This window comes from Oryx dammah, unplaced genomic scaffold (assembly GCF_014754425.2).
Source record: "Oryx dammah isolate SB20612 unplaced genomic scaffold, SCBI_Odam_1.1 HiC_scaffold_12, whole genome shotgun sequence".
NCBI classification, from domain to species: domain Eukaryota; kingdom Metazoa; phylum Chordata; class Mammalia; order Artiodactyla; family Bovidae; genus Oryx; species Oryx dammah.
In genome coordinates this window covers 57441204-57458377 of record NW_024070196.1, presented here as the reverse complement: position 1 = coordinate 57458377, position 17174 = coordinate 57441204, and the positions used below count along the sequence as shown (strand labels likewise).

The following is a 17174-nucleotide window of genomic DNA, read 5'->3' as shown; positions in this document are numbered from 1 at the left end:
CCTACATTGTCTTCTTTCCCTTGGCAATTGGATTTGTTATTTTCTAACTTTACATATTGGCCCTATCCCAAGAATTGAAAACAAGGGCGTAGCTAAGTGAGCCCAGCTCCTGGATTTCAGCTGGATTCCGTTAGCCGAACCCTTAGAACAGGGTCTAATAGCTTGCTTTCCACAAAGTCAGCATTCGGTGATAAAATCTTCATTCTTGATAGGAGCTGCTGTTTAAGGAATCATTTCTTTTAACATTGGTTTTTGCTCTCCCGCTTTGTAGAGGGCCATGTGGCTTTCACATCTGCTGCTGGTTTTCTCATCCAGAGAGTTTATCAGTGGAAAGATAGGATCTGGTGGAAGAAGAGATCCCCCTTTTGGTACAGTGGGGCTGCATTCCAGGGTAGATTGGTTATGCTGGTGAGATTATTCTGCAGGTGTGAACAGTTTAATTTGCAACACAGTAGTCCAATTGTCCACCAGAATTCTTCCCTCTTGGGCCAGTTGGATTTGGATTTTTGTTGTTGTTGAACCTAATTTTTAAAGCACATGTGTAAGAATAGAAAATATCTCTAACCAGAATCCCTGAGGTGGCTGTGATCTGCAAAGCCAGGGTTTTTTTTTTTTGTTTGTTTGTTTTCTGAGCTTTTGCACAAAGAGGACAATGGATGGCCAGTAGTTTGTAGACTTGGCTTTTTTTTTTTCAAGCATTAAAATAAAACACCAAGCTAATAAAAATAAGTAGCATTTTCATTTGTTTCTCACGGTGTTTTTATTTTTGAAACAGGGGAAAGGGCCTTCTGTTCAGTGGAACATCCTGCTGCTTTATGATTTTATTTCAGAGGGGGCTAGCACTCTCCGTCTTGCTGTTTTCCTCTGGTTCTCTTTTAATCTAGCCACCTTGGGATTTGAGTGAAATTGGTTGGGCCAGTTATGGGGAATTGGCACCATGAACTATATGTGTACCCTTGGAGAAAACCTGTCTGCTTAGATCTTTATGCCAAATTGGTAACTGACTCACAGTAAGGAACCCTAGTTGGGGAGGACTTCTGAGATTTCATTATGCCACAGACTTGGAGAATTGATTTGGCTCTGACTTCGTCTCCTTTCTGCTTTGTGAGGCTTGATGCTTCAGAACTTAAGTCCCCCCACGTTAGTCTGTGACCCTGTGGACTTTGGATACTGGCCTCCCTAGCCTGTCGCTGTCCGTACCTGGCCCTCAAGGGGTTTATATCTCTGTGGGAGAGTCTCACGCTGAGATGTCTCAAACAGTGTGCTTTTAGTAAGGTGTTATGCGTGGGACAGCTCATTGAGCAGTTTATCATTTTGCTACTTATAATTTTATGTTTTTGGTGTGTGTGTGTGTATGTCCACAGGATTTCCAGTGTTTCCAATGTAGTATTTTACAGTGGGTAACAATGACAAAATTGTTGATTTCAGAATTGTTCGTTTTTTATGAGAAAAAAGTTAAGTGTGCTGTTATATTACTGGATAATTCTAAGAAGTAAAGGTTTTTAAGTATGTGCCGGTGTTCATTTAAAACACTTTAAAAGTCATTTTAAATTGATAGGAAGTTGCAAAATACAATGCAAAGAAGTTCTGTGTACCCTTCCCCCAGTTCCTCCATTGTCTGTCTTGGAAAATTGTCCCACGGTATCAAAACCAGGGATTGACATTTGTGAAGTTCACGGAGCTTAGTCAGATCTCACCAGTTTAACACACGCTTATTTGTGTGTATTTGGTTCTGTGTGGTTTTATCTTGTGTGTAGATTTGAGTGACCACACAGTCAAGATACAGAACTTTCATCACAAGAATTCCTGCTACTCTTTTATAGCCACAGCCTTCCCCTTCACTAACCCTGGAAACCTTGAAGTTATTCTCCATCTCTGTAATTTTATTTTATTTAAACAATTTTTTAGAGATTTCATTTTTAAAGTTTTTGTTTATTTTTAGCTGCAGTGGGTCTTTGTTGCTGCACGGGTTTTTCTCTCTTGGCGATGAGGCGGGGGCTGCTCTCGAGTTGCACAGGCTTCTTGCCGCAGTGGTGTCTCTGGCTGTGCAGCAGAAATTCTGGGGTGCTCCGTCTCAGTAGTTGTGGCACATGGGCTTAGTTGCTTCATGGCACGTGGGGTCTTCCTGGACCAGGGATCAAACCCATGTCTCCTGCATCGGCAGGTGGATTCTTTATCATGGAGCCACCAGGGAAGGCCTGTAATTTTATTTTTTCATTTTCAGTTTTAACATATATTTTAGTTATGTGTATTTCCTAATGTGTAATTTTAGCAGTAGAGCTGCAAAGGCAAAAAGGTCATGCTTTTCAAGTAAAACATAGAAAAATGTCCTTAAAGAATGTAATCAAGAAAAAGAGGGAAGATAGAGAGGTTAAAAACTTAAGATTTATGATAAAAATTGGCAAGCAAGAGGTAGGTGTTACCAAAATAAAGAAGTACTTCTGGAACTAAAGCCTAGTCTATTAGATTATGATATTTCAAGTTTCAAGGAAAATGTGATCTTATGATCTTCCCAGATATCCAAATAGGAGAAACTGAAACCAGACTTTTTCTAGCTGCAGATCTTAATGACATGTTTAAAAGTTGGGGATTCAGAGCCAAGCACTCTGGGTTGATTTTTTCAGAGCAGAAATGATGCTGAGGACTTGCGGTTGCTGGCAGAGTTTCCTCAGTCCTTAACTTCACCTTTGCCCCCAGACTCCTCTCAGGGAGGCTCGTGCACATCTGACACCCAAGCACCTCCAGGCGTTTTCTTTTAATTTGCCAGGTTGCGGTGGCTGCTCCCTCTAAATGGGGTTAAGGAAAAGCAGAGCAGCTCCAGAAAGAAGATGGGGAGCTCGATGAAACAGGGACAGTGAAGTGCTGATAATCATTTGAACAGAGTTGGGGGGGCTTGATAGTTGTTTATACTGTTCACTCTACTTTTGTGTGGTGGACATTTTCCATATTAAAATTTAAACGAGAAAAGAAATCAAAAAGCAAGAGATTATGCTAGAATAAGAAAGTCAGAGCCTTCCGAGGACAGCACATGCCAGGAGCTGACCTTTGAAAATAAAAACAATGCAGTTTTTTTAAGCGTTAAACAGTGTTGGACTTATTCTTCTCATTCAGTCTTTTACGCAGGGCCTGCTGTGTGGCATGTATGTACCGTTCTAGACAGTGAGTACAGCAGTGACCAAAACAGAAACCCCATTCCCCCCACCTTTTAGAAAGCTTTACAATTATGTGCAGTAAATACAGGATTGAATATAGAGTATATCGGGTGGTGGTAAGTGCTGTGGAGAAAAGAGACCAGCAGAGACGATGTTGGGCTTACACTTCTAAGTGACTGGCGAAGATGTCACAGAGAAGGTGGCCTTTCTGCAGAGACTGAAAGGAGGGAAGCAGGAAGCTGGACAGGTCTCTGGCGGAGGCGAATCACAGGTGCACAGGCCTGGAGGTGAGTGCAGCTGTTGTGCTTGAGGACAGCAGGAAGGTCAGAGCTGGCTAGACTGTGGTAACTGAGTGTTGGCCTCCCAGAGATGTGCATGTGCTTGTCCTCAGACCTGGGATGTGAATGTGCTACCTTTTGTGGGAAGGGACCCTGGCAGATGTATGTTAAGCGTCTTGGCATGGAGTGGTCTTGGATTATCCAGGTGAGTTCAGTGTAATTGCAAAGCTCCATAGCGGGAGGCAGGAGGTCAGTGAGAAGAGGAGATGCCATGTTTCTGGCTTTGAAAACGGAGGAAGGGGCCACAAGCCAAGGAATGTATGTGGCCTCTCAAACCTGGAAGAGGTAAAGAAACAGGTTATCGCTTGAAACCTCCAGAAGGAATGCTACCTGGCTGCCCACACTTTTATTTTTTACTTGTTTATTTTTGGACTGGGCCATGCATCCTGTGGGGTCTTAGTTCCCTGACCAGGGATTGAAACCCTGCCCCCTGCAGTGGAGGCATGGAGGGACAACCAGGGAATTTCCCCAGCACCTTGATTTTAGACTTTTGGCCTCCAGAACTGTCAGAATAAATGTGTGTTATTTTAAGCCATAAGTGTGATAAGTTGTTAGAAGATCAGTTCAGTCGCTCAGTCATGTCCGACTCTTTGCGACCCCATGAATTGCAGCATGCCAGGCCTTCCTGTCCATTACCAACTCCTGGAGTTCACCCAAACTCATGTCCATCGAGTCGGTGATGCCATCCAGCCATCTCATCCTCTGTCGTCCCCTTCTCCTCCTCCCCCCAGTCCCTCCTAGCATCAGAGTCTTTTTCCAATGAGTCAACTCTTCGCATGAGGTGGCCAAAGTATTGGAGTTTCAGCTTTAGCATCAGTCCTTCCAAACAACACCCAGGACTGATCTCCTTTAGGATGGACTGGTTGGATCTCCTTGCAGTCCAAGGGACTCTCAAGAGTCTTCTCCAACACCACAGTTCAAAAGCATCAGTTCTTTGGTGCTCAGCTTTCTTCACAGTCCAACTCTCATATCCATACATGACCACTGGAAAAACCATAGCCTTGATTAGATGGACCTTTGTTGGCAAAGTAATGTCTCTGCTTTTGAATATGCTCTCTAGGTTGGTCATAACTTTCCTTCCAAGGAGTAAGCGTCTTTTCATTTCATGGCTGCAATCACCATCTGCAGTGATTTTGGAGCCCCCCAAAATAAAGACTGATACTGTTTCCCCATCTATTTCCCTTGAAGTGATGGGACCAGATGCCATGATCTTCGTTTTCTGAATGTTGAGCTTTAAGCCAACTTTTTCACCCTCCTCTTTCACTTTCATCAAGAGGCTTTTTAGTTCCTCTTCACTTTCTGCCATAAGGGTGGTGTCATCTGCTTATCTGAGGTTATTGATATTTCTCCCGGCAATCTTGATTCCAGATTGTGTTTCTTCCAGCCCAGCGTTTCTCATGATGTACTCTGCATAGAAGTTAAATAAGCAGGGTGACAATATACAGCCTTGACGTATATTTGGAACCAGTCTGTTGTTCCATGTCCAGTTCTACCTGTTGCTTCCTGACCTGCATACAGATTTCTCAAGAGGGAGGTCAGGTGGTCTGGTATTCCCATCTCTTCCAGAATTTTCCACAGTTATTGTGATCCACACAGTCAAAGGCTTTGGCACAGTCAATAAAGCAGAAATAATGTTTTTCTAGAACTCTTTTGTTTTTTCCATGATCCAGTGGATATTGGCAATTTGATCTCCGGTTCCTCTGCCTTTTCTAAAACCAGCTTGAACATCAGGAAGTTCATAGTTCACGTAATGCTGAAGCTTGGCTTGGAGAATTTTGAGCGTTACTTTACTAGCGTGTGAGATGAGTGCAATTGTGCGGTAGTTTGAATATTCTTTGGCATTGCCTTTCTTTGAGATTGGAATGAAAACTGACCTTTTCCAGTCCTGTGGCCACTGCTGAGTTTTCCAAATTTGCTGGCATATTGAGTGCAGCACTTTCACAGCATCATCTTTCAGGATTTGAAACAGCTCCACTGGAATTCCATCACCTCCACTAGCTTTGTTCACAGTGATGCTTTCTAAGGCCCACCTGACTTCACATTCCAGGATGTCTGGCTCTAGGTGAGTGATCACACCATCGTGATTATCTTGGTCGTAAAGATCTTTTTTGTACAGTTCTTCTGTGTATTCTTGCCACCTCTTCTTAATATCTTCTGCTTCTGTTAGGTCCATACCATTTCTGTCCTTCATCGAGCCCATCTTTGCATGAAATGTTCCCTTGGTATCTCTGATTTTCTTGAAGAGATCTCTAGTCTTTCCCATTCTGTTGTTTAGTAGGAAACTAATACAGGACTAATACAGTGAGTGGACAGGGCTAAGAGAAGCTGAAAGAAAGAAAGAAAGTGAACTCACTCAGTCATGTCCGACTCTTTGCAACCCCATGGACTGTAGCCTACCAGGCTCCTCTGTCCATGGGATTTTCCAGGCAAGGGTACTGGAGTGGGTTGCCATTTCCTTCTCCAGGGAAGAGAAGCTGAGATGGTCCCAACTGGAAAGGCACTTAATCTGTGGAACTTGAATAAAAGGAATTTGAACTTGGGTTCTGAATGAGATGGGAAGCCACTGAAGCATTTTAATCCAAGGAGTGATAGGTCTGACCTGTGTGTTAAAATGGATCATTTGGATTGCTGTGTGGAGAATACACTGGGGGACAAGACCTGCAGCAAGGAAATCATTTTGAAGGCTGCCAGGAGCACACAGTGGGGCTTCCCAGGTGGTGCTAGTAGTAAAGAATCTGCCTGCCGGTGCAGGAGACGCCAGAGTCTCTGGTTCGATCCTTGGGTTGGGAAGATGGCCTGAAGTAAGAAATGGCAACTTGCTTCCATACTCTTGCCTGGAAAATTTCACAGATGGAGGAGCTAGTCTGTGGGGTTCCAAAGAGTTGGACACAACTGAGCACACATGTACACACACACACACACAAGAGCCCATGATGATTTGGATCAGGACTGGCTGGTGGAAGTGGACAGAACCAGGGCTGCTTATGTGTTGGATGTAGGGAGAGAAAAAAGACTCGTAGCTCTCCAGGGTGTTTGGCCTGAGCAACGAAGGGTGAGATTGCCATTACTGATGGAGGGGAAAGTGGTGGGATGAGCAAAGATCAGTGCTTGGATGTAAAGCTGCAGGTGAGTTCTGGGTTGCACTCAGGACTGAAGATGTAAATCTGGAAGCTGTCAGCACATGGATGATATTTAAAGCCAGGAAACTAGCTCATCAGGGACACAAGTGTAGATGGAGGAGGAGATTGGGGGACTGAGCCTGGTACACCACAGTGATTAGATGATAAGCAGACAAAGAAGCTAGTACCTGTGAGGTGGGAAGAAAACCCAGCATGCATAGGTTCTGAACCAAGGAAGAGAATTTTACAAGGAGGTGAAGGTGATCCAACGTAATGAGTGGTACTGTGAGTCAGCCGAGAGGAGGACTGAAGTGACTCCTGGATTTAGTAGCTGGACATCAGCAGTGTTCTCCCCAGGTGGACTTCGTACATCATTGCTTGACTGGAACAATGACACTTTCCCCTGTTGTGGACCCCACTGGTAACCTTAATCCAGGCAGAGTTAATAAGCTAGTTTTTGAGCCAAGGGCTTTTTTTTTTTTTAATGCTACAATTCATAGTGGTGCTATAAAGCAAAATGCTGGAGACACTTTTATTAGCAAATTCTTGCAGCTGAGGCTCACTCAGTGGGACTTTTACTGGGCAGGGCCAGCCCAATCTCAGTGTATTAGAGAAAGACCATTAGGCCTTTGGAAAATGCAGACTTGTAAACTTTCTAGATTTAATGTAACTTAAGAAATCAAAACAATTAGATTTCCTTTTGGTGATACTCTAAAATTTACTGTGAAAGTTTAGCTAGGTCTTTTTCTTGTTGATTTTTTTCCCCTTTCAGGCTTAAAAGAAATTCTTAAAGCCTGTCATTTTTGTTCTCCTTTAAAGAAGAATAAAAAGGCAACCCCCCCTTTACAGTTTGCTAAAGAAATTGTTGGCATGTTTCTGTGTTTAATACCTAATTGTAAGTACAATCCTGATCCCTTTTTGGAAGTTATTCTCACCTCTAATCTTTTATAAATCCCTCAAAGAGCTTTACTGTTTGTTATCCAGGGTTTAAACTTTATCCTGAATATTATTTTCTATAAAAGAAGCCCTGTGGTTTGGGGGTTAGTGGTGGAATGATGCCCCGAAACATCAACTTTTTATTCTTGGGTTTTCCTCCCATAACCCTGTTGTACAGATTTCAGATTGTGTTGTTTAAGACTACTTGGCATTTTCTTTGAAGCTGATACATATTAAAAAAAGTTTTCAGCTCCCAACTTTTACAAAGTCTGACATATTCGAGAGCTCTTGAAAGTCTCTGAAAAGTTTCTCCGTTTTAAAGTGGCTGATCTTTGTACAGTTTAGTACTGGTAGAACCTCATCTAGAATGTTGAGTTTAATTGGGATATTCTAGTTTGTAATCAGTGAGTGCTGAATTTGGATTCTTCGGAGATGCCGATGATTCACTGGCTCCATCTAACAAAGTGCAGCCTTGTGGCTAATTTTTAAACTCCGGAATTACAAAGATTACCCCCCGTTCAGGGCTAGTCTTGTGGTCCAGCCTAACTCTGAGGGCAGAGACTGGAACTTTTCTTTCTAGCTTCCCCAGCCATGGGGAGGTGGCCCCCAGTCTGGGCACATCTCTGGAGTGTTGCCTACCTGCAAAAGGTGTCAGTTAAGCAGGTTAAGGTGGAAAGTGGATGAGAATTGCTGGCCTTAGTGCCTACTGTGTGATGAGCGTCCAACATGTGTTTTAATCTATTGACCAATAACACATATCAGCATTCTCTAAGGTGCCTTCTGGAGGGCACTAGACTTTCGATATACTCCTTGTTAGAAAAGTTCAGGAGCCAGATATGTTTGAGAAACACAGCTTCCTATGTCTCCTCCTTAGGTATAGGCAGCACATGTCAGTCTATTAAAAGCTCTGAGAAGTTCCCACAGTGAAGAGTCCTGCTTAGTTTTTCTTAAACCAGTCTTCTCCAAACTTGTGTGACCATGCAGTCCTTTTTATTTTTACTTATTTGTTACTTTAGCTGTGCTGGGTCTTCATTGCATCACATGGACTTGTCTCTGGTTGTGGAGTATGGGTTTCTCTAGCTGCAGCGTGAAACCTTAGTTGCCCCTTGGCGTGTGGGATCTTAGTTTCCTGACCAGGGATTGAACCCATGTCCTCTGCATTGCAAGGCAGATTTTTAACCACTGGACCGTAGGGGAGTCCTGAGAATCCTTTTCTAAAGCTGGGGAGCTGCTGTTCTGCTGACTGTGCTTTGGCAAGTGCTGTGTAGTGTGTAGTGAAATTAATGACTTAGTTACTGTGAATCTCTCATCTGGTAGTTACATTTCATAATTTCTGCAAAGTTTTACCTTTTATAATTTTTACCAAAAAAAAAAAGGACTGACGTATCCCACGGATCAGAGTAAACTGCTGCGTGTTCAGTTTAGTTAGCTCCCTGTGCCTTTGAGAAACCATGAGGGTGTCTGTGTGTTCACCCTTGTCTTATACTTTAACCCTGAATTCCAGGAGCCTGTGGGAGAAATACTGTGCTCTGGAGCTATTTGAGTTGTTGCCTACCTTCATCACAGTGGATGTTGGTCTGTCCCTGTCTGTTCTGCTTGATTGACTAGTGCTGAGACTCCCTTTGGCACAGACAGATGGACAGATCCCACCCAGTGTCATGGACAGGCTCAGCTGTGGAGCAGACATGCCAGAAATAAAACCGTGGTGCTCTCGCTAGTCAGAACTGGGACTCCAGTGTTATTGAATCATTATCCTATTCTTTATTGCCTGACCACTTGTGATCAGATGAGGGTTTGTTTCCCCGATGCCCTTATGGCTGAGATGGAGAGGTGTGGAATGACAGTGTGGTTACGTGGATTTGTAACTGATGCTGTGGCCATGCCCAGGGTGGGCTGCTTAATGGATTCCTGTCAGCCTGGGAGGAGGGCTCTAGTGCTTTGCCACGGGCTCTGTACTCAGCCCCACCCTGGTTAGTTTTTTAAAAATAATTAAGACATGAAGGCCCACAGACTGCATTTTGAGGATGACTTATGTAAAGGAAAAGTAGCATGCATATAACGGATGACAGAATTGAAATGAAAGATGATGTAAAATGCTGGGAGTGGGCATGTGTGATGAGCTGGGATTTAAAATGAATAGAAAGTTTAGAAAGCTAAGAATTTAAAACATGATAGTGTGAGAGTAAGAAATGGGGGCTTTTTTTTCTTTGATTACAGTTAATGTTTAAGAAGACTGAAGATTGATAAATACCAAATTGAGATTACTGCTGGGGAGAAAAGGATGTGGGCTCGGAGAGATACACAGGAGCTTTAAGCTTATTGGTAACACTTCTTAAGCAGGGTGGTGTGTCCATGGGTGTTTGTAACATATCACTCTGTCTGCCTTAAATATTTGTTGAAATAAATGGACTCCAGAAGCTCTGGACTATGGGTTCTGCATTGTGTCTTTAAGTGAAGTAGCAAATTAGTATCTGATAAAATCCTTCTGTTCATGGCAGTTGGAAGTTGTGTATCTGGGGTATTGTTTAGTTCTGAGTACCACATTTGAAGAGGGACAGTGCAGACGTATAAACAGGAGGGTACATTTCAGAGGTGATGAATATGGGAGCTAGTTCTGTGACAGTTGAAGGAAATGTGTAGCGTTTAGACCAGTGAAGAAATGACTAAGGGTAAACGTGATGGCTGCCCTCAGTCACTTAAAGAACTGTTAGTATATCGTTTTTGTTCCTCTTTTCTGATACTATTATCTTCTTTTGTGTTAGATATTTTTCTAGTATACCATTCTAATTCTCTTGTTTCTTGTACCATATTTTGGAGTTATTTTCTTAATGGTTGCCCTAGGGGTTACAGTGAGCCTCATAAAATCTAGTTTTGACTAATACCAACTTAATTCAGATTGTACAACCAAAGTGCTCCAGAATAACTATGTTCTCTCTCCTTTCTTAAAATTTGTACACAATAATAGTACAATCTTTATAAGCCCATCAGCAGTTTTAGGCTGTGTCTTTTAAATCAGATGGAAGAAAAGGGATGCAAGTAAACATACATTTATACTCTTTTATATTTACCTTTATAGTGATGTTTACTTGGAAAATAAAGTATATTTCCTTTCAATTCAGCCTGAAGGACTGCCTTTAGCAGTCAAAATATTGTATTTAGTATTTCTTGCAGGGCAGATATGCTCCAGATGAATTTTCTTATTTTCTGTTTATCTGGGGATATCTTAATTTCTCCTTTTATTTTTGAAGGATCATTTTGCTGGCTCTAGACTTGTTGATTGGCAGTCTCTTTTCAGCGGTTTGAATAGGCTGCATGCCACTGCTTTCTGAGTTCCATGATTTCTGAGGAGTACGGAGTACCTTGTGCGTGAGTCTTTTTTCTCTAGATCCTTTCAAGATTCTCTCTCCAGCTTTCTACAGTTTAACTGTGTCTAGGTGTGAGTCTCTTTGAGTTTATTCTTCATGGTGTTTGCTGAGCTTCTTTGCTATGCAGATAAATGTTTTCCCTCTAATTTGGGAGAGTTTTTGGCCTTAATTTCTTCAGGTGTCCTTTCTACTTTTTCTCTTTCCTTTCCCATCTGGGACGCCTAGAATGCCGATATTGGTCCACTCAGATGATGTCTCATGGTTCTCTGAGGCTCTGTTAATTTTGTTAATTTTTTGTTTTTTGATCTTTTTCTTTCTCAGTATGGAAAATCTTAATTGACCTTAAATTTTCTGATTCTTCTTCTAGCTCAAATCTATTGTTAAGCCACTTTAGTGATTTTTTTGTTTGTTTCAGTTATTATACTTTTCAACTATAAAACTTCTATTTGGTTCTTAAAAAATAATTTCTATCTCTTTATCAATATTCTGTACTTTCTGAGGCATTGTGTGTATATGTTTATTTCTTTAGATATGCTTTCCTTTAGTGTTTTGAACATATTTATAATAGGGTGTTCCACTCTCCAGGTTTTCCTTTTAAGTCTTTCGATCAGCTTCCTTTTAGCCCACGTTGGTAGCGCCATGTCAGGCAGCTGCAGTGTTAAACAGTAGTCCCTTATTTTTTCTGACAAATGCCCTGGGTATAGGACAGAGTTAGATCTAAGTCAGATTGGATGAAGACAAGCCTTGAGAACAGAGCTTTCTAGCAAGCTGCCAGACAGGCCAAAGAGTGACCGTTTTCTGGGGATGATGCTTTTGGAGAGCTGTAAACCCATTTGGCCTCCTTGGGAGTTGTTAGACCTCTGGTTAGTACAGCTACTGTAGTTGGAGGAGCTGGGGGACGAGGATGGGATTAATGCAGGTGAAAGCAACACAGAGGCTGCTGTTCTTACTAAGGGTCAGCCGTTTTCCTTGAATAAATGCTCCTCAGAATGTTACGAGCTTGTAGTTAATTTCTGGAGCTCTGGAAAAGTTGATTTTTGACAATGTTTGGCAGTATCCTTATTGCTTCTTTTGAGGAGCAGATTTTCAGCAATCTTCACTCTAGTTAGGAAGTTAACTCTAGCAGCACTTCATCAACTGAGGCACCCTTGTGTAATGAGAGTCTGCCAGGCACACACTGTGTGCCCTCCCTCACGGTGTCTCGGGCTCTTCCTTCTCATCCGAGTATTAGATGTCTTGGAGGAGCCCCAGGGAGTGTTACGGAGCGCAGGTTACTGAGGACCACTGGTCATGCCTCTATTAGAAGTGAGGCTCAGCCTTTGGGGGGGCAGCAAGCAGAATGTGTTTCAGGCCTCAGACCATGTGGCTCTGCTGCATCAGTGTCTCATTTTGCCAGCGGAGTCCATCCTTTACAACCTGCCCGACTTTGTACAGTAAATCTCATAATGAAGAAAATCCGTCATTTCCCAAAGTTAGGCTTGGAGGACAAGGCTCTTAACGGCTAAAACGACCCTTTCCTCTGGATACGGTTGGGATTTGAAATCCAGTCCAGATATAATGTTCATTTCTCTCTATCAGATCTTATCATCCTAGTTAATAGCTTGCCTTTTCTGTTGAATATTTTTTATTTACACACTTAAAATCTGAGTTTTCATGCATAAAATGAATTTGACTTTCTCACATGACCAGAAGTTTGGGTTATGGATATTAATTTTATCACAGCTTTTTACTTTAGAGGTCATCAATGTCTAGCTCTATAAGATGGAAATACAAGTGCCTATTAGTAAAAAGCAGAGATTCTGTTCTGAAAAGTTGTGTGTGATTTTGTATCTGTTAACATGCTAGTGTGTATTTTTTGTCTGTTACATGTTTGTGTATTTTTGTTTATATCTTGTATTTACATGTGTATGTATAAAATAATTTAACCAAGTAGTCTAAAATGTGGCATTAGGTTGGTAGTACAGCAATTTTGAAATCTTGAAAGATAAAACTGGAAACATTTGCTTGTATTTTTTTCACCTCAGAGGATTTTGTTAATGAGACATTTTATACTGCCATAAACCCAGGGCAGTGATAAAGAAAGGTGTTGATTGATTTTTGGATGAAAAGGGATGTCTCTAATTGCAGAACTTGACGTTTGTGTCACTTGGGCTATTGTAGGTGAGCAAGACGTGGAAGGTGATTGCGGAAGACGAGGTGCTGTGGTACAGGCTGTGCCAGCAGGAAGGCCACCTTCCCGGGAGCAGCATCTCCGATTATTCTTGCTGGAAGCTTGTCTTCCAAGAGTGCCGAGCCAAGGAGCACATGTTGAGAACCAACTGGAAGGTAGGCAGTGGCCAGCACCATTACCTGCGGGGGAATTGCCTGCAGGGACCCAGGATTCCAAGCCTGGGATGAAACCTGAGTCCTTCCAGTTTCAGCCTGAGGTTCACTGCTGAAATCAGAGAGAAGGGTGTGGTGAGTGTCCCTGCAGCTGACAGTGACTTGTTGACCATTGGAGTATCTGCCCTCATTTCCAGCCACCTATTTGGGAGCGTCCTTTGTCCTCCAGGAGAGGAGGTGAGCTTGAGGTGCCAGTCACCTCCCTCTGATGGTTGGGGTGTTTGGAGTGGTGCTCCACGCAGCCCGCTTTCACTGTGCCCTCTTCCCTGGATGGACCAAGAAAGCATCACCTGATTGCAAAAGAGGGCCTGAAAGTGCTCTTTCCGGTCAATGTAAGAAGGAAAGCGTCTCCAAGTACTGTCTTCCCTTCCCTCACATAACCTATTGGCTCGCTTCCATAACATTTATCACTTCAAAATCTCTACAGAAATATTAGATCACAGCTACGCATTTACCCAGTGAAGTGTTTCTGTAGAAATCACTGTCACGAGCAGTGTTACATGGAGCTGTCTGAGGCATGAGGAGACGCCAGCCTGGTGGCCGTTTCTTCCCACCTGGGTGGCTGGATATTCAGGTGGAGGGAAGGGATGGAACTGGATTCTCTGTTCCCCTCCTGTAAAAGTCAATCCCAGTAGACTTTGAGATGAACAAGCTTTTGATCATTACTGATGGGGACGTACTGCCTATGTGCACGTCTGTCCTCAGTCACCTCACAACCTGATTAGCGACCGTATTCTAGATCTGGGTACTGTCACAGTTCCTAGCAAAGTCAATGAGAGCAGTGTTCCTTTAACTTGGCGCTTCTCAGCCCCGGCGCTGGCGCCATCTGGGGCCAGGTCCTTTTTAGTGAGGGCTGTGCTGAGCGTTGCAGGACCTTCTGCTTCTGCGGCATCTTCAGCCTCTCCCCAGTACAGGCCAGGAAGCATTCCCCTCCTTCCCCCAGCATCACCCCTGGTTGAGAGCCACCCTTCCAAAGAGAATTGGCACAGCTGTCCTTAGACCACAAGGACACCTCCACTAAATAAAAGTCCTGCTGCCCCACCATGTGCATCCAGACCAGCTGGAGGCCCCTTCTTTCCCTTTTGCTTGGTTCGGTCTGTGTGAAGGACATAAGTGAGAGCAAACCTGCTGAGACAGGCTGGAGATAGGAAAGTGAAGGGTCTAACCCTGGCTGCTGCTGCTGCTGCTAAGTCGCTTCAGTCATGTCTGACTCTGTGTGACCCCATAGACAGCAGCCCACCAGGCTCCCCCATCCCTGGGATTCTCCAGGCAAGAACACTGGAGTGCATTGCCATTGCCTTCTCCAATGCGTGAAAGTGAAAAGTGAAAGGGAAGTCACTCAGTTGTATCCGACTCTTCGTGACCCCATGGACTGCAGCCCACCAGGATCCTCCATCCATGGGATTTTCCAGGCAAGAGTACTGGAGTGGGGTGCCATTACCTTCTCCAACCCTGGCAGGAGGGGCCATAATTTAAGGAACGCTGGAGAAGAGGGCGTTCTGTCCCGGAAGGAGGGATGCTTTGGAGAGTTGTGAGCACAAGAGCTGGAGGTACTCCATGTACCATGGCTCAAGTTCATAAATGTCAGATCCTAAGGGAGAACACAGCAGCTGAGTTCTTTGTTTGCTCCAGAGACAATGGACACTTCCCAGGTGGTGCAGTTGGTAACCTGCAGACTCCACCTGCCAGTGCAGGAGACACAGGTTCAGTTCCTGGGTTGGAAAGATCCCCTGGAGAAGGAAATGACAACCCCCTCCAGTCTTCTTGTCAGGAGAATTCCATGGACAGAGGAGCCTGGTGGGCTACAGTCCATGGGGTTGCAGAAGAGTTGGACAAAACTGAGCGCACACACCTACATACACCAGAGAGAATGAAGGGGGAAGCAGGTATGCCCTCCTCATCCAGGCTGAGGGGGCAGAAGTGAAGCTGTTTAACGGCCTGCCTCATAGCATCTGGAACTTCATGCCTGTGTACAGATTGCATACAGTTTAACTGAACATCTGTTTATTGTTTTTCTCTAACAAGCACAAAGCCATGTGTTTGGTAAGTGCTCAATAAGAGGTTGTTGCTTGAATGAACTGCAGTCAGACTGGAGGGAGGCTTCTCTTTGGAGCATCTTGGGCCCACATCCCACACTGTTACCTATAAGGTCTGCAGAGGTCAAGTGTCAAGTGATGGCTCTTGCATTAACAGTGGTGATTCTGGAATGAAAGGAATCCTTATGAAAACACAGAAGGGAGCAGAGAGCAGGATGCCTTCCCTGTGGGTGCCTCTGCTTTCCCATCTCTAATGTGGAGCTGAGAGTAGCTGCGCTCTCCAGGCTGCAGTCAAGAGGACTGTCTAGTGGTATCTAACGCTCCTCCCCCAGGGCTTGGCCTGTGTATGCAGCTCAGTTAGCCTTGACTTTGGGACACAGATGCTGTGGTTTGGTGCTATCCCTGGTCATCCTCTGGATGGGTTGGGAAGGTGATTTGGTTTGAAATCTCCTAGGTCAGTGTCTGGGGAAGCTCAGCAGGGACCCCAGGGTTCTCAGTACTTCACATAGAGGGTGACCTGTGAATGTACAAACTTACCTGGACTTTAGAGCAAGGGTGAAACGGTGTTCCTTTCCCTGGTGTTTGCACGCACTTGTTTCACAGTGGAGTGCTAAGGTCTCTTAATCCAGAATACCAGTGTGGGGCTGGAGCCCAGGACGAAGAGGAAGCCACGTGACAGAACTTAGTGGAGGCCATGAGCGCATAGACCCTCTCCTTTGTTTTCTCTGCCTGGTCTCAAAAGAGCTGTTCTTGTCACTTTGGCCTTGGTCCTTGCACGGATGACTTTACCGTCCCCCCCATGTCTCACACCAGCAGGACAGCCCCACCTGGATGTGTCCAGTTGTGTCCCTCAGCCTTGGGCTCATTTCTCGAGTTCAGTGTGATCACCGAGCGGATCATCTGGCACAGCGTCTGGAGTTCAGCTGCTTAATAAATATTGGTTTTAATGGGATGGATGTCGTCATCTTTCTCCTAATAATAATGTAGATAGTAATAGTAGCTACCATTTATTGGAAACTTGTGTGCAAAGAACTGTCCTTGGCACTTCTACTATTTCTGATCCTTGTGCTGGTACAGCAAAGGTGAAGTTAGAGATGGCTTGGTATTCTTTTTCTAATTGTAGTATTGTTGACCTACAGTGTTGTGTTTCAGGTGTATAGCAAGGTGACTCAGTTATGTTTTCATATTTTCTGATGGCTCGATATTCTTGAATACCTTTATGCATGCTTGCATAACTGTCCCACCCTTCCCAACATCCCACATGTAAATACTTTCTAGACCTCCAGATTCCCTTTATTTTAAAAATAGTTATTTGTGTATATTTTGAATCAATAAATAATCATGATAAAATAAATCAAAAGTCATCAAAGGGCATATACTGGAAAATATATCTTCCTTTTGCCTCTCTTCACCTACCTCAGGAGCTACTGTGTTAAGGGTTTTAGGGTTTCCTTTATAAACAATTTCCATGAACCTCTGACCTCTCAATGAGAAATAAAGTCTTCTCTCCTTTCCCCCCCACCCTGATTTTTATTTTGTTGTATATGTGTTTTAATTTTATTCTCAGAGCACTTACAAGAGCTGTTAGCAGGTAAAATATCATTAACTACTTTATCTCTGCCAAACTGGACTTTTTAAATACACTCTATGTGTTTCTTCACCGGCAGCCTCTGCAGAGTGAAGTAGTTTATGTCCTGTAAGCCCTGAGGGGGTAGGCCAGTGTCTCACAGTCTAGTTCCATTCAGTGTGTGCAGCTCGGAAGTGCTAGTAGCTTAACATATTGGTTGTCATCTGTGTCCTTTTGAGTCTCTTTAACTGTGGACACAGTCCATGCTGTAGGTAACCC

The 17174-nt window shown here is 43.7% G+C and overlaps 1 protein-coding gene across 1 annotated transcript in view; it reads left to right on the top strand.

Annotated features, from left to right (window-relative positions):
• The window catches only part of FBXW8 (F-box and WD repeat domain containing 8), a 118373-nt gene that overhangs the window by 18771 nt on the left and 82428 nt on the right, over positions 1-17174 (top strand). The window contains exon 3 of the mRNA XM_040251629.1: positions 13071-13235. Coding sequence (XP_040107563.1) covers positions 13071-13235 — 165 coding nt within the window. The remainder of the gene's footprint in view (positions 1-13070; positions 13236-17174) is intronic.